Genomic DNA, 25,274 nt, shown 5'->3' with positions numbered 1-25,274 from the left:
GAGGTAGCATGTGGCACATTGAAAACAACACTCAACAAATGTTCTCCTTCTGGCTTTTCCACACATAACTCCAAGTTCAGATGCCACGAGGAAAGACTGACAGATCCACCTAAGATGGCCAGAAGATGGCCAAAACACCATAAAGAAAGTGAAAAGATGATTAGCAAACCAGGAAAAACACTGGCAACATATAAAACAGGTTGGAGTTTAATATCCTTGATGTATAATGAGTGTTTACAAATCAATAAGAAAAAAACCAACTCCCCAAAAGAAAAACATTCAAAGGACAGAAATAGGTAATTTTCTCTCTCCTTTTCCTGTCTGTCTGTGTATGTGTACGTGTGTGTCTCTCTCTCATACACATACACACACACACAAGAAACACAAATGGCCAATAAACATGTGAAAAGTTATTCAACCGCCCTAATACTAAAAAGAACGTTAAAATAAAACAATGATATATCAAGTTTTGCCCAAGAAACTAGCCATTTTTAAAAGATGGTATCTTATACAGGGGGTCATAAAATTAATGCCTTCATATACTGCTGTGGGATATAAATTGGTATCTTTCGGAGGCTACATATGTACTACTTGACTATACTTTATTATTTATTATTATTGTTGTTGAGGTATTTAAAGATATCTACAGTGATGTTTCCATTTACAAGTGGAACAAAACTGATTTTGACCTCATTGTTGATCATCAAACATTCTTCAGCCTGGAGCCCTCCCCCTCCGGATACCTGCATGGTTCACTCCTTCACGTATTCAAATCTCTGCTCAAAAGTCATCTTGTTTTTTTTTTACATCTTTATTGGAGTATAATTGTTTTACAATGGTGTGTTAGTTTCTGCTTTATAACAAAGTGAATCAGTTATACATATACATTGGTTCCCATATCTCCTCCCTCTTGCGGCTCCCTCCCACCCTCCCTATCCCACTCCTCCAGGCGGTCACAAAGCACCAAGCTGATCTCCCTGTGCTATGCGGCTGCTTCCCATTAGCTATCTACGTTACGTTTGGTAGTGTATGTATCTCCATGCCTCTCTCTCGCTTTGTCACAGCTTCTTATCCATGAGTCCTTCTTATCCACCCTATATAAAATAACAAACCCCCCCCCATCCACTGGCCCGTACTCAGGCACACACACATACACATTATCCACTTACCCAGCTCTATTCTTCTCTACACCTATTACATCATCCACTTTCATTTTTAGTTGTTTCTTGTCTGTCTGCATCAATTAGAACGTAGCTCTATGAGGGCAAGGATTTTTGTCTGTTTTGTTCATTATGCACCCCTTACACCTAACACAATACCTGGCATGTACAGTAGGCACTCAAATACTTGCTGAATGAATCACCATGTATTATTTTTGTAACTTAAAAAAAAAAGTTTTCCCTTCTCTTGCTAGTTTGGTACAAAGCAGCAAGATACAACAGGAAACTGCAGTCATGACTCTAATTCACATTTCTTCCTCTGCTTTTCTCAAGTGCTTCAGAGACTTTGCCCTGAACAGAATTGCTGGCGCTTACAGCTACTCAGTTGTCAAAGGTAGGGATGCAAGCAAAAGGTTCCATATCCTGCCATCTGCCTGTTTGAAATGGCCCCAATGCGAGAATCCTAAGAATTTCAAATTCAATAAACATTTGTAACGATCATGTTGTAGCCTATAACTGTGACCAAAAAAACCCAACTGCATTAAAAAACAAACATGTTTTTCTTCAATAGATGTGAACTTAGAAACTTGAAATGGAGGCAGTTATTTTGTTTCCTATAATAATTTATCTCTTTTTCTTATTAAAAAGTGGTACCTTCCATGTTAGAAAATTTTGAAAACACAGATTATCAAGAAAAACATTATAATTACAATCCTACTACCCAAAGATAACCACTGTTAATACCCTGTTATATCTCCTTCCAAACAGCATCCATATGCACGTATATGAACATTTCAACAAAAATGGGATCCAATTGCACAGGTTGTTTTATAACCTGTTTAACATCTTTCCATGTCAAAAAAGTCATCCCCAATTTATTAATACTTGAATACCAGGCTACTGCTGGACATTTAAGCTTATCCTAGGTTTTTACTATTCTAACACAGTAATGATTATCCTTGAATATATTCTCTGCTCATATTTATGATGTTTTCACAATATTCAGAACACATTTCCTGAAGTGGAATTGCTGTTCAAAGATACACACGTTAAAGTTTGTAACTGGTTACAAAATTGCCTTCCAGAGACATTATACTGACTCATTCTCTGCTATGATCTGCATGTTTATGTACTCCCAAGATTCATATGTTGAAACCCTAACCCCTAGTATGACGGTATTTGGAGGTGGCGCCCTTGGGAGGTAATCAGGTCATGAGGATGGAGCCCTCATGATGGGATTAGTGCCCTAGTAAGAAGAGACACAAGAGAGCATGCCTCCTTTCTCCATCTCTCTCTCTCTCTCTCCCCCTCTCTCTCTCCCACACACACACACTACCACCATGTAAAGATACAGGAACAAAGCAGACATCTGTAAACCCACAAGAAACCCTCAACAGAAACCAACCACACTGGCACCCTGATCTTGGACTTCCCAGCCTCCAGAACAGTGAGAAATAAATGTCTGCTGTTTAAGCTACCCAGTCCGTGGTCTTTTGTAACAGCAGCCTTAGCTGACTGAGACGCTCTTTGGCAGCTCTAACACTGCATGATTCTGAGACACCCAACAGCCTGCGCATTAGAAACAAATGAGGCACATCTATTAAGGCACCTCCTCTCCACCTTTAATTCATAAGGTGGCACCATCTGGGCCTTCTGTGCTGGTTTATTCTTACATTGTTCTACGTGCCATCAAAGGAGGCAAGATGGGATTAAATCCTGAGGAGGTCCTGACAGAATCTCGAGTCTCTGTGGTGTGAGGGCTGAGCCAGGGTGTGTGTGTGTGTGTGTGTGTGTGTGTAGGAGGGATCTCAGAGGAACTCCTTGGGGGAAAGACTGCAGGCTGTACTCTATTGAAGGACTATTTGCTACAGGGTCTGCTTTGAAAATAGTGGTGATACGCAATTTTTCCTCCGTGAATTATAAGCACAAATGCATCTTGTTTGCATCGTGTACTTTTTCTTTTCTGCTTGTGCACGCTCTACTGTCCCTAAGAACCCTGATGAGTAAAGCATTTTACAAGAAGCTAACAATAGTCTGTTGGCATGAATCATAAAACTGTTGTTATTGAGATGAAGGCTAATTAAATTAAATCATTTGTTTTTCAAATAGAGCATGCATTATTGAGGGAACATCTGCTCCCTGAAAACACTTAGTTTATCTGTTCATAGGAGCCTGGAGGGATCCTTGAGCTGAATTCTTAAAAGTTCTCTGCATTCTACTGACACCTAGTGACCTCAAAGCAGTTTCCAAACATGAAAATAACACCTGACCAAGATACCAGAGTTGATGTGTTGACTATTGATTGGCACTGCCTAAAACAGTAACACACCTTATAACTGTAAAATCAGTATTTGCTTTACAATTCAAAAGGACTTCCGCATACATTAACTTCCTACTTATAGAAGACACCTAATTTCATCTTTTTGGTCCATTCCTGGTGAATATGGTCCTCAAAGTGTCTTATTCCCTTTTCTCGCTGCTTCCTCCTATTCTTAGACCTTACTCCTTCATTCCTTACTCTCTCCCTGACTCACAGAGGGCCACACTCCCTTGTCCAGCCCTAATATTACTTGGACCCAAGAACCCTGTGATGACACTGTTTCTCAGAGAGGATAGCTTAGAGCCAGGAGGCAGCAAACAAGGGCCCGCGGGCCAAATCCCGCCTGCTGCCTGTTGCTGAAAATAGCATTTTATTGGCACACAGACACACCCATCCGTTTACGTTGTCATGGCTGCTTTCCCGCTACGACAGCAGATTTGAGTAGTTGTGACAGAGACTGCATGGCCCACAAAGTCTAAAACATTTACTTTCTGGCTCTTGTTTGCTGACCCCTGATTTAGAGTAAGGCAGCTTGGGTCCCAACGTCTGGAACTTTCGAGTGGTAGTACCCTTGGGCGCCTCACCCCTCCCCTGGGAGGACCAAGGCTGGACGTGCAGTTAATTGAGCCTTAGGAGACAGATGGCAGGCATGGCATAGAACAGAGACGTCAGTACTAAGAAATATAGTCCAAAAAAGAAAAAAAAAGAAACATAGGCCACCCAGGTCCCCGAATAATAAGTGAGGCAGGATAGAAGAGGCACATATCTCATCTCTAATAGATGTGAGGAAGAAAGAAAACCCAGTACAAGCACCTTGCCCGTGCACAGTCCACGAGGGACTGCAAATCCAAGCTAATGTGCAAGACATAACTCCTTTGATCTCAGTCTGGGGAGGTTTACATTTCACACCATGGACTTAAGAGGCCAGAAAGGGTTATATGGACTCAGAGTGACTTCCACACGTGGTGTATCTATGACAAATCGTGAGTTCAGCAGACTCCTATGCACTGAGTGGCGTGGGCATGACCTGCAGGTGTCAAAGGTCAAAATATCCCATCCCGAGAAAGACAAACACTGCATGGCATCACTTATTACATGGAATCTTTTTTTAAAAAGTCAAACTTAGAGAAACAGAGAGTAGAAAAGTGGTTGTCAGGGACTGGGGGGTGAGGGGAACAGGGAGAGTTTGGTAAAAGGGCACAAACTTTCGGCTGCAAGATGAATAATGTATATTGATTACTCATGAATGATGAATAACGTATCCTATGAGGATCTAATGTATAACATGTTGACTACAGTTGATCACATTGTACTGTATAACTGAAATTTGCTAAGAGACTAGAACTTAAATGTTCTCACCAAAAAAAAAAAAAGAAAAAAGGGCTTCCCTGGTGGCGCAGTGGTTGAGAGTCCGCCTGCCGATGCAGGGGACACGGGTTCGTGTCCCGGTCCGGGAAGATCCCATATGCCACGGAGCGGCTGGGCCCATGAGCCATGGCTGCTGGGCCTGAGCGTCCGGAGCCTGTGCTCCGCAACGGGAGAGCCCACAACAGTGAGAGGCCCGCGTACCGCCAAAAAAAAGATAAATATGTGAGATGCTGGATGTGTTCATTAACTAGATGGTGAGAATCTTTCACAATGTATATGTATAGTAAATCACCACATGGTACACTTTAAACATCTTAAAATTTTATTTGCAAATGACACTTCAATAAAGCTGATACTTCAGAACCTCCTGTCCTTTTGCCATCGCTGGCCTCCTGGACTCCCTCCAGGTACCAGCCCAATCACCACACCAACACCAATCAGCTTTTATTCGATATTTTATCCTTTTCGTGGCTCTTAGCTTGTTTCCTGAGGAAGTTTTGAAAGTTCACTGTATTATCCCCAAAAAGTAATTTCAACATATGTGTATATGTAAACCATTCCTCTGGAGAGAAAACAACTGGGAAGAATATCAAAAATACATGAATTTAAGTGCTAACTTTCCTCTGTGAGCAGAGATGACTTTTTAGAAAGGTATAAGAGTCACTCAAAATGAAATATCAATACATTACAACATGATTTGGGAAATTCCAACCACCAGTAGCTTTCATAAAGGTGGGCTAGCTCACTTAAAAAACAATCAATAATCAATAATTAAAAAGAAGTACAATCTCGACCCTGATTGCCTCACTATTCATTTCTTTAGGGAGAGGCTGAGTTAATTTGGAGGTTTTATCAAAGAGATTCGTTATGCTTCCCCAGCGAAGACTCTTAATGTAAAGTTATGGTGTGAGGGCTTCTTCATCTATTAGAAATCTCTGCTCACAAAGGTATTATGGCATAGGCTTTTTTAACTTAGAATTTCTCATACTTGAAAACCTTGAGAATCAAAATTTTACTCTCATATGCAGAGTGGACAAAAAGTGGCATGTAGGTTAAAGATTACTTTCAAAATGTTTTTATTTAAACATGCAGCCTGGTAATATAGGAGCCAGGAGATGGCATCTAAAGTCTCCAATGAAATCATGCCTGAGTCGGTCCTCAGCGATGGTTCTAGAATCTAACAGAGTGACACGGTCTCACTGTGCTACCAGGCTTCCAGTCAGCTGAAACAGGTCACAGTGCTCGTTTAGGATCATGTTTTAGAAATACAAAAAGCTTTCAGCACAGGACTTCCAACATCTGCTAGAAAAATCACTTCAATGCTCTGCAAAGTCTTGGCTACAACAGTTGCCACCACATAATGACAAGCTTGTGACTGAAAACCAGTGCTATCTTTCCCAAGACAGAGGCTTCCAGGGCATCATCCAACACCCGGTGACAACAACTGGCTACCAGGCAAACATCCTGGGAGGAGAATGATTCCATCAGATCACTGGGTGGAGTCAATACATGATGTGACAAACACAGCAGGTATGGCCTCTTTGCGACGTAAGAAACATGGTGCCAGGGTCTGCGGCTTGTTTGCAAGGGAATCTGGGATTCTGCTGCTGTGCTCCAGGCTGCAAGGACAGTCTAAATGAGCTCTCTATGGCATATGCTATTAAGGACCAATTTGGAGCCCACCCTCCAGCCCCATCACTATAACTCCATGATGACGTTCCATCATGCCATCAGGGACTCCAAACTGTCTTCCAGCTGTTGTTTCCAGTTTTAGTAGAGCCCAACCTCTGCTATCTCTGCACAAGTACACAGTCACACAGCAAAGCTGGGCTTTGGTTCTCTGATGACATCACTGGAAAACCAAGCCCAGTAGGAAACAGCAGCCACAGCAAGCACAAACCCAGCCCGGGCACACACAAAGGAGCACTGCTTGCTACCTGCTAACACCTCTTTGCCCAGGGCCCATCGTAACTGGAAATCCTGAGCTGTGACAGCAGTTATTAACCACAAGACCCACTACAAACTAAGACACTAGAATCTTTGACGAGAAGCTTAACTGAGCTGACATCATGTGTGCGTGGCTGTGAAACCACCTAAGGAAGTCCAGGGGATAGAGGTGAAAAAGTCTCCGGGAGATTTAGCAAGGGGACCAAAAAGGGATATGATTATGGCTCTTCTGAGATGGGTGGCGCCTAGCATCATGCAAGTTAAAGGGACAACAGTGTCTAGTGGATCCTTCTCTGTCAAGGACCACTTCTTCCAGGAAAAGCATCTTGAGAATCTTTGACTTCACCGAGTTCTACTAGTCATCCCCTCTACCCCCCTCCAAAAAAAGCAATAAAAAGATGAAGAATTCCATCAAGGGGTGAATGGATAAACAAAATGCGGTATATAAACAAAATGTGCTCTATACACACAATGGAATATTATTCAGCCTTAAAAAGGAAGGAAATCCTCACACATGCTTCAACATAGATGAAGCTTGCAGACATTATGCTAGGTGAAATAAACCAGTCACAAAAGGACAAATACTGTACAATTCCATTTAAAGGAGGTACCTAGCATAGGTAAATTCATAGAGACAACGTAGAACAGAGCTTTACCAGGGGCCTGGGGGTGGGGGGGTGGAAGGAGAAGGGGGAGCTAGTGTTTAATGGGTACAGAGTTTCTGTTTAGAATGGTGAAAAGGTCTGGAGATGGATGGTGGCAATGGTTGCATAACACTGTGAATGTACCTAATGCCACTGAATCGTACACTTAAAAAATGTTTAAAAATGGTAAAATTTATGTTATGCATATTTTACATACAAAAAAATGTTTGAGTATGAACAATGGCATTGCTTTTAAGGAAATATGACTAAGGTAATACTTATTTAATTTTAATTTTTTTTTTTTTTTTTTTTGGCCGCACCACACAGCCTGTGGGATCCTAGTTCCCCGAGCAGGGATCGAACCGAGGCCCTGGGCAGGGAAAGCACGGAGTCCCGACCACTGCACCACCAGGGAATTCCCTAAGGTGACGTTTAAATGACCATTATGAACAAGTAAATAATTCACATCAGAAATTATAAGATAATCATAGTCAGGAACACTGTAAAAGAGGAAGATCCGGGGCTTCCCTGGTGGCGCAGTGGTTGAGAGTCCGCCTGCCGATGCAGGGGATACAGGTTCGTGCCCCGGTCTGGGAGGATCCCACGTGCCGTGGAGCGGCTGGGCCCGTGATCCATGGCCGCTGAGCCTGGACTCGCAAAAAAAAAAAAAAAAAAAAAAAAGAGGAAGATCCATGTTGATCAGCACCGGTGGACCCCAGTGCAAAATGCGACGGCCAATTCCCTGATTCTAGTCCAATCTCTTGCTTCTGTGGAGGAATACATTCAACTATTTGGAGTCAAAATGCTTCATCATTTAACTAAATCTTAGAACTAAATCTTAGAACTACCACAGTCCTTGTGAATTCAGGGCTCCTATTCGTTTAAATGAAGACCCATTCTCTTTGAACTATCCACCATAACAATGGAGTATAAAGTAAGACCTGTGCTTAGTATCACATATAAAATCCCAAAATTTTATATTTTGGGGTTTTATCAAGTGGAGGACGCTCTACCATGGAAATGTAAAATTATGACTTAATGAACTACTCCTTTGGATTAGTTAAGCATCTTGTGTGTGACAGTCTTTCAGAATATGGATTGTGATGTAATAGGGTCAGGGAAATTAATCCACACCTCAGTTCCCAGGCCCTCTCCCTTGTCAAATACTGGACTCATTCTCAAAGCTTCTCCAGAGCGCCGAGCCAAGGGATGACTTAGCAACGAAGCAGTTAATCTAATTCACGGAGAAGCTGGGCAGTTAACTTGGACCACGAGGCAAATGATCTGGCCTGATCATTCAGTTGGGTTGTTTACCTTATTCATGTAAACCTTGACTTCATTTTCTTTTCATTTTGTGCATCATTTCAGGCAAGGCATGATGTTCTCAAAGAGTCATGAGGATTTATTTGGGTGAGGCAGGACTGAATAGCCAATTCGGATTACAATTTTGCTTGAAAAATGTCATTGTCTTTGACATTTCTTTCAAATCTATTTGAAAAGCGGTCTTAATAGGATCATAACAACAATGTGTGATCTGAATCAGACCCTGGATCAAATTTTTGTGGAGAGGGCTATAAAGAATGTTACTGAGAAAACTGGCAATACATGAATCAGTCTATACATGAGATAATAGTATGGCATCAATGTTAACTTCCTCACTTTGATAACTGCTGCAGTCCTGTAAGAGAACATCCTTGCTCTTAGGAGATACATGCTCAACAATTCAGAAGTAAAAAAAAATCTGCAACTTACCTTCAAATAATTCAGAAAAAAATTACATGTATACAAATATGTACGTATGTATCAAGTGAAACTGATAAGAGAAGCAAGGTGAAATAATAATTGGGGAATCTGAGTAAAGGATATGGGACTTCTTTGTACTATTCCTAACTTTTCTGTAAGCAGGAAATAATTTCAAAATTAAAAATTTACCCAAAAAATTTAAAGCTGATTTAATAACTTATTCATAGCAGTCCTATGATCTAAAACAAAGCCAAATTAATATGGTATTATAAATTGTATATCTCAATTTATTTTAATATTATAAGAGTGGCATTATTAACCAGGAAAACACTACTTGAGCTCTACTTGATTACAAAATCATTTAATCTCAAGATTAGAAGGGAATTAAGAGATCATACAACTCAAATAAACACCCGTGTTTCCCAATGTAACACCAGAAGAAGTTAAATAATACACAAGGAAGCTGGGTATGAGTCATGAATCAATCACAGAAGAGGTGGTCCTACCTTGAACTGCTGTTGATCTCCGCCCAGCCCAGTTTCCATGACACATGAAGCAAAAGTCCACCAATTAATGTCTGCCACCTGAAAAGGATAAGGGCCAATGTGAATTTAACAGAGTGCCATGGTCTCAAACGCCATCCACCCCCAGCAGATCTGTCGAGTGACACAAATATACACATGTGATCCTTCTTACAACTCCTTTCTCCCACTTTCTCCAAATTATCATCCCAATTCTCAGACCCATCCTTCTCAATCTCTACTACTCCCTGAGTCCAGCTGCACCATTCAGTGCTGACACTGATATTCTCCTCTTCTTATTCTAGACTTTTCCCAAACAATCTCACCCACAGCCACCACTTCTCTATGACCTCTGCACTAATGGTTCCCATATCCCCCTTCCCACGAGGATATGGCCACCCTGATACCCCACAAGCTCCCAATGATAACATGCCTAAAACATTACCTTGAACTTCCCTCTCCCCATCCTGGTCATTCTCCTACTATCCCTAGTCAGCCAAACCAGAAACCTAGATGTCATCCCAGCCCTCCTCTGTCATCACCTCCCTCAACAACTTACAAAATCCTATTGACTTTATCCCCATAACCTCTCTGAAACCCGAAGCCTTCCCCTCCATCCATCTGCCTAATTCAGACTCTCATCATCCCACACCTGGACCATAGCATCAGTTCCCTAACGGGTCCCCCTCTCTCCAGGGTTGCCCTGCACCATCCATTCTCCACCCTGCAGCCAAAGGGTTTGTTCTAAAATGCAAACCTAATTGTGCCCCTCACTTGTTTTAAAAATGGCTGATTCTTCCTGGTGCTATAGGCAGCAGCCCTCGGCCTCTTTTCTGCTGCAACACACTTGGGGTCATGAAGCTCACGTGAGACACATTTCCTCACGTGCAGAGTTTAGGGGGAGCATAGGTGACAAGATAAACACCCCTCCCTCTCCCACTGCAGAAAGCACAGCAAAATGCCAAATGAGTGACCAGTACTACAGGCATAACTGTATCCTATTCCACACTAATTGCTTTTACTCTGTTTTTGGTGAGTCATTCATAAATTTCAAAACCTTATTTTTAGTTATGACTTGAGACACCTACCTCAGAGGTTATTATAGCACACCCGTGTGTTGGGACACGACACTGGGGAACCCCTGGTCTACAGAAAAGTCACTTGCATGTGACATAGAAGCCTTCCAGGACTTGCAGCTGCCCCTCTCCAGGGTTAGCTCCTGTCCATCTGCCAGTGGCAGCCACATTCCAGCCACACGGAACAGGCCATAGCCTCGGTAATGTGCCAGCCCATTTCATACTTTTTAGAGTTTGCACGTGCGGCCCTCGTGACCCATAACGTCTTCCCTTCTCCTCCGTGTTGGTGGACACCTGCTCATCCTGTAAGATCCAGGTGTTACGTCTCCCTTGTGAAGACTTCAATGACACCGCCAGGCGGAATGGACAGATATGGGTCGTGTCTTCCAACAGCTTGGTCTAGAGCAGTGGATCTCAATCATGTGCTCTTCCCCCCAAGGGGACATTTGGAGACATTTTTGGTTGTCACAATTGGGGATGGGGGAAGGGTTGCTACTGGCACCTGATGAGTAGAAGCCAGGATGCTGCCCCACACCTTACAACGTGCCGGACAGCCCTCCACAACAGAGTTATCTAGTGCAAAATACCAATGGTGCTGAGGCCGAGAAACTCTGGTCTAGAGGGAAGTAAGCTAATTAACCAATAATTACAATAAAGTGTGATACAGTCCTAATGGGAAGAGTACCAGGTAGCACAAAACACCCTAGCAGAGGCAGTTAATCCAGTCTAGGGGGTTGGGTGACTCTTCCTAGAGGAAGTAAATTCAAGCAAAAGCCTGAAGCCTCTTCAAAGTGGGAGACCCAGAATGGACCAGGGCCCACAGGTAAGAGAGACAATGGCTCCAGCAAAGCTTCTTACAGAGGTTCAATTGGCCTGACCTTAGCATGTGAGTACTCGAGGTGGGGGCTGGTCATGAAGGGCCTTATCAATCGTCAACGAGCTGGGGCTTCAAACTGGGGACCCACTGAAGGGTCTGCAGCATGGGAGCGACACTGCCACATTTACCTTGGGGAAAGCTCTGTCTCTTTACAAGGGAGAGAATGTTTGCTGAGAGAAGCAAGACCAGGGGCCAGGAAGCAAGTTAGGAGTTGTTAGGGTGATTTGAGAGATGATAGTGGCCCAGGAAGAGGCGATGAAGAAGGTGGACAGGTTCTAAAGATGTTTAGAGGTCCTAGTTGTTGATTAGACGTTGGGGTGAAGGAGACAAAGAAATCAAGAATAACACAGGTTTCTAAGTAGGGCGACTGGATACAAGGTACCATTCACCGCAGGTAAACTGAAGAAGAAATGAGCAGGCTCTAGGAGGGCAGGGATTTTTCTTTCCTTCACTGAAGTAGTCCGAGGGTCTAAAACAGTGACTGGCATATGCATGCGATCAATTTTCTTAGAATGAGTTATTCTGCCCTACTATGTGCCTCCTGTGTACCTGGCATGGTTCTAGGCATCAGGGATACGCCAGTGACAAAATGGATTTTTTTTGTTGCTTAATTCTTGCATTTGTAGACCTTACATTCTATCGGGGGAGGTGCATTCAGTCTGACATCTACAGAGAAGGAGGGGAAAAGGCAATTCAGGTGAAAACATCACCTTTTCCCACTAACTTCCCTAAGTCCCTCTACCCGGAGAGAAGTGAAAGGACAATCAGGATCAGAAAATGGGAAAACAGGGGCTTCCCCGGTGGCGCAGTGGTTAAGAATCCGCCTGCTAATGCAGAGGACACAGGTTCGAACCCTGGTCTGGGAAGATCCCACATGCCGCGAAGCAACTAAGCCCATGCACTACAACTACTGAGCCTGCGCTCTAGAGCCTGCGAGCCACAACTACTGAAGCCCACATACCACAACTACTGAAGCCCGCTTGCCTAGAGTCCGAGCTCCGCAACAAGAGAAGTCACTGCCATGAGAAGCCCGCACACCACAACGAAGAGTAGCCCCAGCTCACGGCAACTAGAGAAAGCCCGCGTGCAGCAACGAAGACCCAGTGCAACCAAAAATAATAAATAAATAAAATTAAATTAAAAGAAAAGAAAATGAGAAAACAATATCCCAGCTTTATTGACTGAAATATACACGATCATAGATGATATTTTTTTTTAAGTTTTGCTGTGAAATATTATGGAGAAACAACGAAGTAATTCTAAAGTTCATCTGAAATAACATATCGGTGATAATATAAAGAACAAAAATTCAAAAGCATAAAAAAGTGGTGAAAAGTCTTCTCTTCCCTGTCCACTATCTGCACTTCCCTGTCCACCACCTTAGTAGTTCCCTAACGTAACCACTCTTACTAGTGTCTTCATCTTTTTTTTAAATAAGGAAAACATACACACATTTCTACTTGATGGTAACGTACTATACTGTTATGGACTTGCTTTTGTTCTCCATTAAATGAATCTTGAAGACCGTTCCTTGTCAATACACAAGTTTCCTTATTTTTTAACATTTGAATAGTATTCCATTAGGAATACAATATAATTAATTTAATTGGTTCTGTATAGATGAAAATTAGGTTGTTTAAAAATGCTCTCTGGGACGTCCCTGGTGGTCAGTGGTTAAGAATCCGCCTTCCAATGCAGGGGACAAGGGTTCAATCCCTGGTTGGGGAACTAAGATCCCACATGCCGAGGGGGAACTAAGACCCACAGCTAAGACCTGACACAGCCAAATAAATAAATATTTTTTTTAAAAAGTCATTATTAAAAAAAAAATGCTGTCTTGTGGATGGACCTAGAGACTGTCATACAGAGTGAAGTAAGTCAAAAAGAGATAAACAAATATCATATATTAACGCATATATGTGGAATCTAGAAAAATGGTACAGATGAACCAGTTTGTAAGGCAGAAATAGAGACACAGATGTAGAGAACAAACGTATGGCCACCAAGAGGGGAAAGCGGCAGGGGAGGGGGGGATGAATTGGGAGATTGGGATTGACATGTATACACTGATATGTATAAAATGGATAACTAATAAGAACCTGCTGTATAAAAAATAAATAACATAAAATTCAAAAAATAAAAATGCTCTCTGTCACAAACAGCTGCAATGTTTCACATGTATATCTTTGTACATATTTCATTTACATAAATGCAAGTAAACCTCTCAAGTAAATTACTGGAAGTGGAATTGCTGGATTGAAGGATTCAGACCATTGCTATATTCTGCCAAAGTGCCAATCATAGATATTGTACCAGTTTGCCACCCATGATCAATATATGAGAGCACCTGCTTTCTTTCATTATCAATGCTACGCTATCAAATTTTGAAGTTTCATTTTGCAAATCTTGTTGGTAAAAATATACCTCAATACAGTTTAAAATTATATTTTCTTATGAATGAAGAATATCTTTTTGTATGTTCAAGAGCCCTTTGTAGGTAGGGATTTTTGTTTTTGATATAAAGGTCTGGTTTTAGTGCACTGGGATTGTATAATTGCTTTATATTTTTTTAAAATAATTGATGTTCTATTCATGGTGAATATTCCATGGGCATTCGAAAGGGGGGCATAATCTCTATTTTCAAGATACAGAGTTTGATATTTATCTATTAATTGTATTATTTATCCAATATATATATATGTTCTAGTGTTTTGTTGGTCCAATTGATCTGTCATGGAAAAATAGTAGTAAATTTGTCTCCTATCACTAGTTTGTTCCTATTTAGCCCTGGTATTCCTGCTGTTTTTATTTGACAAATGACGATGGCCTGTTGTTTGGTTGATAGATATTCATCCCTATTTTATTTTCACTTTGAACTGCATGCTCCGGCATTATAATGTGTCTTTTCATTTTGAACTGCATTGCTTTAACATTGTTAACACAGCTTTCTTCATTTGCTAATGTTTTTGTCCTGAATTCAACCTTGATTGATATTAAGATCTCTATCCCTGCTTTTCTGTGTGCAATTGTGTGACACTTAAAAAAAAAAAAAGGAAAAAGAGAAGAGGGATGGCGTGCTGTGCCACATATTTAAATGCTATAATAATGAAAACAATTTACCACTAGCCCCTTTCCATAAAAACTGACAAATAAGTGCTCAAAAACAGACCCTAGAAAAATGACTTTACATATGATACTAATGACCCAAAGGCAAAAGGAAGGATTATACAATAAAATATAATAAATGGGGCTAGTATAAATAAAAAACCATTAGGAAAAAAAAAAAAAAACCATTAGGGGAGGAATGATTTCTTCACATTGCACCATACACTAAAATAAACGGATCATAATTAAGAATTGAAAAAAGCTTTAATGACTTATAGGTGAATATCTATATGATCTTGTGATAGAGAAGAATAAACATAAAAGCAATGGTAGCTATCACAAAAGAAACGATCAATTTAAAACTAAAATATATTTTTTTAAAAGATGGGGGTGGGGGTGGAGGTTTGAGGTGAGAAGGGGAAATGTGAACGCCAGAGCATTCCATGCTGCCTCTACCATTTCTCTAGACTGTTGACCCGACTCTACATCACTTTCTATCTTCTTCCTAATAATAGCATCTCTCAGTCACAAGATCACACACTGGATTCATCTGTGTTTCTCTCTGCTGCTTCATTCCTATGTTCAAACAATGAATTCTCTATGATGTCACTTAAAAAAACTAAATAATCAAGGTAATTATAAACAAAATGAAATGGCAAAGAAAAAATTGAAAAAAAAAGAAATTCCGATAAATATGATAGAAAAGTGGTTGACATCCTTTAAATAAGAAGAATTCATTAAATAATAAAAAAAATACTAAAACCCTAGTAAAAATAAAAGGGTTAAAAAAAGAAAAAATAAAAGGGTAAAGGGCACAAATAGACACTAAAAAAAGAGATACAAGTGGATAACATAAGAAAACTGTCCAATTTCATGAATAATCTAAGAAATGATAAGACAAAATAATATGATACCATTTTTTGCTCATGAAATCAGCAGAGAGAGGGTAAAAGTAACAGTCATGGTTTGAGTATAATATCATAGAAACTTTCATACACAGGCTGGGTTACAATGTAAATTGGTAAAAAGATACTGGAAAAGAATTTTTTAATATTCAAGCAGACTACTAAAGAAGTTCATGTTCTTTAATCTAAATTTCTTATATAGGAATCTATTCTAAAGAAATAGTTAGAAATTTGGCAGATTTGAATGCAAAAAATGTCTGAGAACATTGTTGTGTTTATACCCCCAAAATGGGACACCATTCAAATGCCATTAATAGAATGACTAAATAAATTACAGGATGTCTATCTAATGAAAAAATCTATGCAGTCATTAAATATATTTTGAACAACATTTAATGATGCTGGTTGGACATTTCCTACAAATGTATATAAAGCACATAAAAGATACTCACCCTTGGAATAATGTAGGGTAGGTAAATTTCAAGACAGACAGGACATACTGAAAAACAAATACCAAATTAATGGACATTTTCAAATTATAGAGAAGTGATAGATCATATAATCAAAGAAATCCCTACTAAAGAAACATAAGTATACTCAAGTTTCAAAAAGGCTTTTTTTATTCCTCCCCCAAAAATCACACACTCGGAAAAAAAATGACCTTCCAATTCATACTAAAGAGAGGGACAGGACTAAGTGAAGTAAGTCAGACAGAGAAAGACAAATATCATATGCTCTCACTCACATGTGGAATCTAATTTTTTTTTAAGTGATACAAATGAACTTACTTACAAAACAGAAACAGACTTACAGATATCGAAAACAAACTTATGGGTACCAAAAGGGAATGCTGGGGGGAGGGATAAATCAGGGGCTTCGTATTAACATACATACCCTACTATACATAAGATAGATAACCAGCAAGGACCTACTGTATAGCACAGGGAACTCTACTCAATATTCTATGATAACCTATACAAGAAAAAAATCTGAAAAAGAATGAATATATGTATATGTATAACTGAGTCACTTTGCTGTACACTTGAACTAACACAACATTGTAAATTAACTATACTCCAATACAATTAAAAAAAAAAAAAAGAGAGGGAGACTTGCTTTCCCCAGGGTCACCAGAAATCTGACAATCTCTCAGTTGGGGATGCAACAAAGTGGAACACACAGCAGCTGGGCCAGATATTGTGGACATCTGACCCCTCAGCATCGTCCCAGACCCCAGAAGTGCCATGTTATAACTGCGGTAACACCAGAGAAAACCAGACAAACCCCTGGACACTGTCTGTTTTCTCGGGGTATCCACTTTAACTACTGCCCAGTTTACCTAAAAATCCACCGTCTTCTGTGTTTCTCTTCAAGTAAGAACTGCATCCTGTTCATTCTTTCCTTTGTTTTCCTTCCATTTTTAGGGTTTTGTTTGGTTTTTGCACTCTTAGGATTTTTTTCCTAACTAATTCTTCTTAGGTATATTACATTTTTAGGTGTGTTTTTTAAGGATTTGTTTAAAGCTAACTCAGCTAAGGTCAACTTGTATTTCTATTATGTCTTTTAACCAAATTTACAGCACATTATGAATGGGAGAACTGTATTTTATCTTTCTGGGTATCTTTTTCTATTGTTTTCTATGACTGAACACTTTAAGAATTTTTTAAAAGCCTAAAAACCATTAAATGGCTTTAAGCAAGGGTTCTACTGATACTTCACATGATCTGAAAAGTGCAATAGACTGGTGTTGGGCAAGTTTACATTTATACTTTTTTTCCCCATGGATTAATCAACATGTAATTCCCCTTGTATGAGCCCCTAAATGCCACAATTATGGTTAACTACCTGTGCTCTGGTCTGTGTTTCCTAGAAATGGAACTTCATTCTTCTCTGAAGTCTATTTACTCACACAATTCAGTTTGTTCCCCTCCACTTTTCCATGATATTTTCTTTGTAAAACTGAGACAGAGAAAGGCTTGAGCATGTGGGCCATGACCTACATCATCCTCAACAACGTTCATGAGGATAACAAATGCTCATTTATCGCTATTTGCTAATAGTTCTTTTCCAGAGAGCAAGAGGGTTTTATTCTCAAGAGGGAGTGGGGAGAGAGCAGTCAAGACCCTACAGTGGGGGAAGGAGGTCCTGAGCTCCCTATTGCCACTTTGGCTTGGTGTCCACCCTGGAGTCCAGGACAGGGGGTGATGCCCCACCCTAGCCCACAGGGATCCAACATTTCCCTGCATGGTACCAAATCCAAGGCCAGCTTCTCCCTCCTAACAAAACAAAAACATGGTACCACTGCTTTTCTGCCTCTTCATCAAAAGAGTTCTACAACATTAAACAAAATTAAGTTTACATCTTATTTTTTAAAATAATTCCATGAAAAAATCTTGAATATACTGGAAGTGCCTGGGATGGAGACATAGAAAAAATAGGTTTGAGAATCAGTGGTGTGAGGCAGAGATGGAGATGGATTGATATCTTCTATTTAAAGGTTTCTGGAACCTTGTGGGGTTCTGGGGCAGGGGCATGTTTAGAAGAGAAAGCAGGATGTGCATGATTTCTTCGCCTACTCTTCCTCCTCGAGGGAACAGGAGCCAATTGCTTTTTCTTTCCCTAAAAAGTAGTCCACATATCCAAAAATTAAGTTCCTGGGAATTCACCAGTCAAAAAATCCAGTTTCCCAGGAGATGTAAAGAATGCATTACAGGACGAGAAATGGGGACAGTACCGTCCAACAAATCTTATTTCTAAAAGAGCATCGTACACAGAGTCGTTTTCTTCTCCATCGTCATCAGGAACAAATCAGATAAAAAGCTGGAGGCAGCATTTGTTCTACACACGATTTGGGGACTAAGATCGCCCACGGGCAATCATCAGCCCCCCGCGCCCGCCTCCCTCACCTTGTTCGTGAGGTAAGAAGCCCGCCCTCCTCACCTTGTTCGTGAGATAAGAAGCCAGGTAGCAGGTACAAAACGTGAGGCCGACCAGGCACCTCCTCATGCACATCTGTTAATCTGCGCCCCTTCCCGGGGACCCCGCAGGAGCCCCACGGCCGCCGCGCGAGCCGGGCCGCTTCCACCGCGGCTGCTACGACCGCCACGTGGCTGCGAGCTCAGCCAATCCGCGCAGGGACCGCCCCCGGTGCCTGCCTCTTAAAGAGGCTGCGCCTTCGCAGGCCTCGTAGCCTCGCGGTGGGCGGGGCGGCGCTCAGCTACCCAGGACTGCGGAGGGAGGGATAGGTCCCCCAGGGCTGCTACCACCCGTAGAGCAAGAGCGGACAGTAGTTTTTGTAAAAAAAAAAGTAGAAAATGGTAGAAGTGGGGAAAAAAGCAGCTGACAGAACAGTTCACAACAGTCCATTAGCATTTAAAGAAAAAATGTCCATAGCTAGCTCTAAGCGGTGGGAGCAAAATGTTGTTTGTGCTTTACTGAATTTTCCCAATTTTCTGCATCGAGTCTGTACTACTTTTGCAAACGACATAAAAAAGCTAACAACAAGAAATGTTATTTTAAAAGAAGGAAGGCTGAGGGAGCAGGAACTATAATCAGTGTAGTTTTTTCTTTAGGAGAAGTCAATCCAATTGCTTTGAAATTTCCATAAAATAAATCCTTCCAGAAGTAGAGCTTCAAGCACAGCCCCATTCCTAGTCTCTAGGGAGGAAAAATGACCTAGTTAGGCTTCGGGCAGACAGTAGTAAACATGCACAAAAACATACTGAGGGACTTTGTCAGGAACTAGAGGTACAAGTGTCTGCACATATAGAAACATACAGATTTTTAGAAATACCCCATGTACCAGGAAGCCTTCACTCTTTTTTATCTGTATGCCCAATGTAAAATTGCCTATCAAATTGTATTATCCAAGAAAATACTGGATATATTGTCTCCACATAAAACACAAATAAACTAAAAATTTATTTTTCCTTGACAATATTTAGAAAACCTATTTCAGAGCTAAACAGTCCTTACAAAGAAACTTTTTGCCCAATAGAATTTGGTTGAAGTAAATGGTTGTTATATACCTGAGATTTCCCTGGACTCTTTTAAGAAGTGAACAAATTCAATTCAGGCCTTATTACTTCCTAGTTATTGCTTAACTTATTTTCTTTGACAAAATCTCCTTAACAAGCAGGAACAACCAGCACAGTAAAGAACCATGCAAATAGAAGTTGACATTTGTAGCAAAAGTGCTGTAGGTCTTACCATAAGTATTGATTTTTCCAAAGCTGCATTATTCTGTTCCACAAAACAAACTAAACTAATACTGAATAAAAATGAAATTACCAGGTCTTACTTTGATAAACAACAAGCTGCTATATATGAGATTGTGTTAGACCTTCTATTCACACAAAAAGATTTAACTAGTTGTATTGTTAATTGAGATCTTTGAGGCCAAAGGGTCATAGTCATTAATTTACTTTTTGAAAATTGACTGTTAAGTGCTCAAAAAAATGTTTGTTGAATAAACAAAGAAGGGAGCTTGGATTAAACAATAACTTGTGGGTTTTTTCTCCTCACAAATCTTTTTTAATAATGAATTTTTTGACAGCACACATGGACAATTCTCAAAAGACGGCAGAAGTGGCTGCACACTTTTTGAAACTTCCTAAATTTCCCTTAGGAAAAAAGAATATCAATATCTCTTATGGATATAGATGCAAAAATCCTCAACAAAACACTAGCAAATGGAATCCAGCAACATAAAAAAGGAGCATACACCCTGACCACAAGTGATTTATCCCAAGAAATAAGGTTAGTTTAACATCCAAAAATCAATTAATGCAATACACCATATCAATAGAGTAAAGGACAAAAATCACATCACCATCTCAAGTAGAAACAGATAAGACATTTGACAAACTTAAACACCCTTCCATAACAAAAACATAAAAAGAGGAACTTCCCTGGCGGTCCAGTGGTTAAGACTCTGCGCTATCACTGCAGGGGGCACAGGGTTCAATCCCTCATCAGGGAACTAAGATCCCACCTACATGTTGCAAGGCACAGCCAAAAAAACAGGGACTTCCCTGGTGGCGCAGTGGTTAAGAATCCGCCTGCCAATGCAGGGGACGCGGGTTAAAGCCCTGGTCCGGGAAGATCCCACATGCCGCGGAACAACTAAGCCCGTGCGCCACAACTACTGAGCCTGCGCTCTAGAGCCCACGAGCCACAACTACGGAGCCTGAGTGCCACAACTACTGAGCCCTCGCGCCACAACTACTGAAGCCCTCACGCCTAGAGCCTGTGCTCCACAAGAGAAGCCACCGCAATGAGAAGCCCGCGCACCACGATGAAGAGCAGCACCTGCTTGCCGCAACTAGAGAAAGCCCGCGCTCAGCAACGAAGACCCAAAGCAGCCAAAAATAAATGAATAAATAAATAAATACATTTTAAAAAAACATAAAAGAAATTAGAAAAAAAGAAGGGAACTTCCTCAACACAATAAAAGTCACCTGCAGTTAACATTATGCTTAATGATGAGAGACAATGCTTTTCTCCCTAAGATCAGGAACAAGACAAGGATGACCATTCTTGCCACTTCAACATTGTATTGGAGGCTCTATCCAGGAAAATAAGGCAAGAAAAAAACTTTAAAGGCATCCAGATTGCAAAAAAAGTAAAACTATCTCTGTTACAGATGACAGGATTTTGAATACAGAAAATCTTAATGAATCCACTAAAGAAATACTATTAGAACTAATAGATGAGTTCAGAAAGTTGGCAAGACACAAGATCAAAAAGTCAACTATATTTCAATACACTGGCAATGAACAATGTGAAGAAGAAATTAATGAAACAATTTCATTTAAAATAGCCCAAAAAGGGGAGTTCCCTGGTGGTCTAGTGGTTAGGATTGGGCACTTTCACTACTCTGGCCCAGGCTCAATCCCAGGTCAGGGAACTGAGAGTCTGCAAGCCCCACAGCTGTGGCCAAATTAATTAATTAAATAAATAAAAATAGCACCAAAAAGAACAAAGTACTTAGGAATAAATTTAGCAAAATAAGTGAAAATGTATACTCTGAACACTATATAACATTATTGAAGGACACTGAAGAAGACCAAAATAAATGGAGAGATACCCCATGCTCATGGATCAGAAGACTTAATACTGTTAAAATGGCAATATTCCTCAATTTGATCTACAAATTCAACACAAAACCCCATCAAAATTCCAGTTGGTTTATCTGTAGAAATTAATAAGCTGATCTTAAAATTCATATGGAAATTCAAGAGACCCATTATAGATAAAACAATCTTGAAAAAAACAAAGTTAAGGAACTCATAGTTCTTGATTTCAAAGATTACTACAAAACCTCAGTAGTCAAGACAGTGTGATACTGGCATAAGAATATATATATATAGGTCAATGGAATAGAAGTGAGAAGTAACTCCTCACACTTATGACCAATTGAAATTTGACAAGGGCACCAAGAGAATCCAAGGAGCAAATTTAACCAGTAGTTCCAGGACAACTGTATATCCACATGCAAAAGAATGAAGGTGGACCCCTACCTCATACAACATACAAAAATTATCTTAAATGCTAAATGAAAGAAGCCAGTCACAAAAGACCACATGTTGTGTGGTTCCGTTTATAGAAATAGCCAGAGTGGGCAAATCTATACGAACAGAAAATAGAATAGTGGTTGCCTGGGGCTAGGGGAAATGCAGAGTGACTGCTAATGATGTGGGGTTTCTTTATGGGGTGATGAAAATGTTCTAAAATTGATTGTGTTGATGGTTGCACAACTTAGTGAACATACTAAAAAATCATTGTATTGTACACTGCAAATTGGTGAATTATATGGTATGTGAATTATACCTCAATAAAACTGTTATAAGAAAAAACAGACCCCCCTAGCAAAAACACATCCCATGGAGACCATCAACTTCAAAACTAAGGGAACAAGGATGACAATCCTTGAGAGTGCTAGGATTAGAAGTGGCCATGAAGGGTAGCTCTGGAGTGCTGGTACTATTCTGTTTCCTGATGGTTCCATGATGTGCTCACTTTGCAATATTCATATAGTTGTGTATGTATTACTTTGTATGTGTATTTTACTTCAATAAAAATCACACAGTACAAAGAGACAAAGATATGGAAAATATGAAAATGTGGTTAAGAGTCATGGTGGACAGAATAAGCAGGTCTAATTCTATTTAATATGAATTCAGGGACTTCCCTGGTGGTCCGGTGGTAAAGAACCCACCTTCCAATGCAGGGGATGCGGGTTTGATCCCTAGTCGGGGAACCAAGATCCCACATGCCACGGAGCAACTAAGGCCATGCACCGCAACTACTGAGTCTGAATGCCTCAACGAGAGAGCCCGCATGCCGTAACTAAGACCTGACTCAGGCAAAAAAAAAAAAAAAAAAAAAGAATTCAGTAAAAAGAGGATACATAGAACGTGAGAGGCATTTTTTCCCAGAACTAATGTAAGGCATGAATCCTCAGATACAGTGAATCCTGAGCAAACCAAATGAAAAGAAATCCACTCTTAGACATACTTACATATTCAAGTTCACATTTTTATTGTATTAAAAATATACAACATATAATTTGTTATATAACCATTTTAACCATTTTTAAGTGTATAGTAGTGTTAATTACATGCACATTGTTGTGCAACAGATTTCTAGAACTTTTGCATCCTGCTAAACTGAAATTCTATACCCACTGAACAACTCCTCTTTTCCTGCTCTCCCAGCTCCTGGGAACCACCATTCTACTTTCTTTCTACTACTTTGGATACCTTATCTAAGTGGAATCAAGGACATGTATTTTATTAAAAATTATTCAACTTTTTTTTATCCTTTATAGTCAGAACATTACATCAATTTAAAGAAAATAATGTGCAGTAAAGAGAACAAAATATTTGTTATTAGAAAATGGCAATGGGGAATTCCCTAGCAGTCCAGTGGTTAGCAGTCTTGGCTTTCACTGCCAAGGGCTTGGGTTCAATCCCTGGTTGGGGAACTAAGCTCCCACAAGCCCCAGAGCTTGGCCAAAAAAAAAAAACAAAGAAAGAAAATGGCACTGGGTTGCATAACGTTCAAAAACCACTGTGTCCCAACTGAACCTAACTGACCTATATCCATAAAATCCCACTCTAGAAACCTTATGAAAATACTGAGTCATCACTAAACATATAATGGACTTTCCTATCCTTACACTAGTCTTATACTGTTCCTTCCAGCTAAACTAGCTTTATAGCTTCTCTCCAAACTTCGTGGTCTAATTTGATAACACCTCCTCCATGAAGCCTTTCCACATCTCATCAACCCACAATGAATCCTGAAACATTTGTTGTCTATAGCTGTCATGTGGCAATTAATCATGCACACTTTCGAGACAGAAGTTTTGTATTATCATTCAATGTTGTTATGTGAATATGTTATCTCTCCAACCATATCTCACAGTTCTATTTTTCTCCCACAGGACTTTAGGAATATCCTAGGCAGTTAGTAAATATTTGTTGATTGCCTGAAACAGGTACTTGCAAAATAGACTTAACTAATTTCAATAATAAAGACTAAAGAGCTTTATTTCTGTTCCCTTTAGAGACTGAAGAATCTGCTGATTCCACGTGCTGAGGCAGTGCAAATTCTAGAATAGCTTCATCTCTGTTGATCACCAGCGAGTTTATCAACAGAGATGATAGGAGTAAAAACTGGAACTAAATCTTTTAAACATTGTGCTTATTCCACTTCACAGCAAAATGGCCGTTACACCATTCAAGAACTCACTGTTAAATAGCATAGGATTAAACAAACAGATAACATGCTGTCGTTGGTAAACCCCATTTTTCCTATTAATAATATTTGTAAATGTAAACTCTAAGTATTGTAAAATTCTATTGTCCTTTTGAAGGAGCACATAGTTGGTGGCATCAGGTATATACCTTAACTGTTGACACACAACCATTAAAATTGTTAACCCACAAACTCTGTTCTAACCTGGAACTCCAACTCAGGATGAATAAACTTCCCTTGTCCCCACAGCCCGCCCTCTCTCTTCCCTGTCTTGAGTAAAACCTTAGTGTCCTCTGAGACTATTCATTTTTGTCTAGTGTGCAAGGCAGGGGAGAGGGTCTGTACTCTTTGCTCTCTCCAGTGCAGCTCCCAAAACATGATTCCTGCTGCCTCAGGAATACGGCTCTCCTCTGGCATCTCTGCCCATCCCGCTGTCACTGTCTCTAAGATTCCCTAGCAGCAGCATCTACCAACCCTTCTGGATTACAATCTGCACATCTTCTGAAGACCAGCACCTGCTCACGCTCTTCCAATTCCACCCGAAGCCCTGCCATCTTGCTGGGTAATTTCAAGGCCCATGTGCATCACCCATTAACACGCTGGCATTTTACCCTGCTCCCTTAAGCTTCCCGACCTCATCCTCACCATTGTTTCACTGTGGTTTCCTCTGATCTGGGAATAAGCTGCATCTGCTCTACCCTTAAAACCCTTAAGGAGTTCACTCACTCTCTCTCTGAGGTGAAGTTCACTTAACATAAAATTAACCATTTCAAAGTGTAAAATTCAGTGGCATTGAACAGATTCACGATGTTGTGCAACTATCAACTGATATCAAGTTCCAAAAC

General features: G+C 40.3%; 1 protein-coding gene across 1 annotated transcript in view; it reads right to left on the bottom strand.

Annotated features, from left to right (window-relative positions):
* TMEM241 (transmembrane protein 241) overlaps nt 1-18,678 on the bottom strand; it is a 91,268-nt gene extending 72,590 nt beyond the window's left edge. Inside the window, exons 1-3 of the mRNA XM_065889463.1 lie at nt 18,607-18,678; nt 16,119-16,165; nt 9,689-9,766 (exon numbers count right to left, since the gene is read on the bottom strand). Coding sequence (XP_065745535.1) covers nt 9,689-9,766; nt 16,119-16,165; nt 18,607-18,678 — 197 coding nt within the window. The remainder of the gene's footprint in view (nt 1-9,688; nt 9,767-16,118; nt 16,166-18,606) is intronic.
* Nucleotides 18,679-25,274: the final 6,596 nt, after the last annotated feature.

Source organism: Phocoena phocoena, chromosome 13 (genome assembly GCF_963924675.1).
Source record: "Phocoena phocoena chromosome 13, mPhoPho1.1, whole genome shotgun sequence".
In the NCBI taxonomy this organism is placed as follows: Eukaryota; Metazoa; Chordata; class Mammalia; order Artiodactyla; family Phocoenidae; genus Phocoena; species Phocoena phocoena.
Note: the sequence above shows the minus strand (reverse complement) of the source record. Positions and strands in the feature narration are given on the sequence as shown.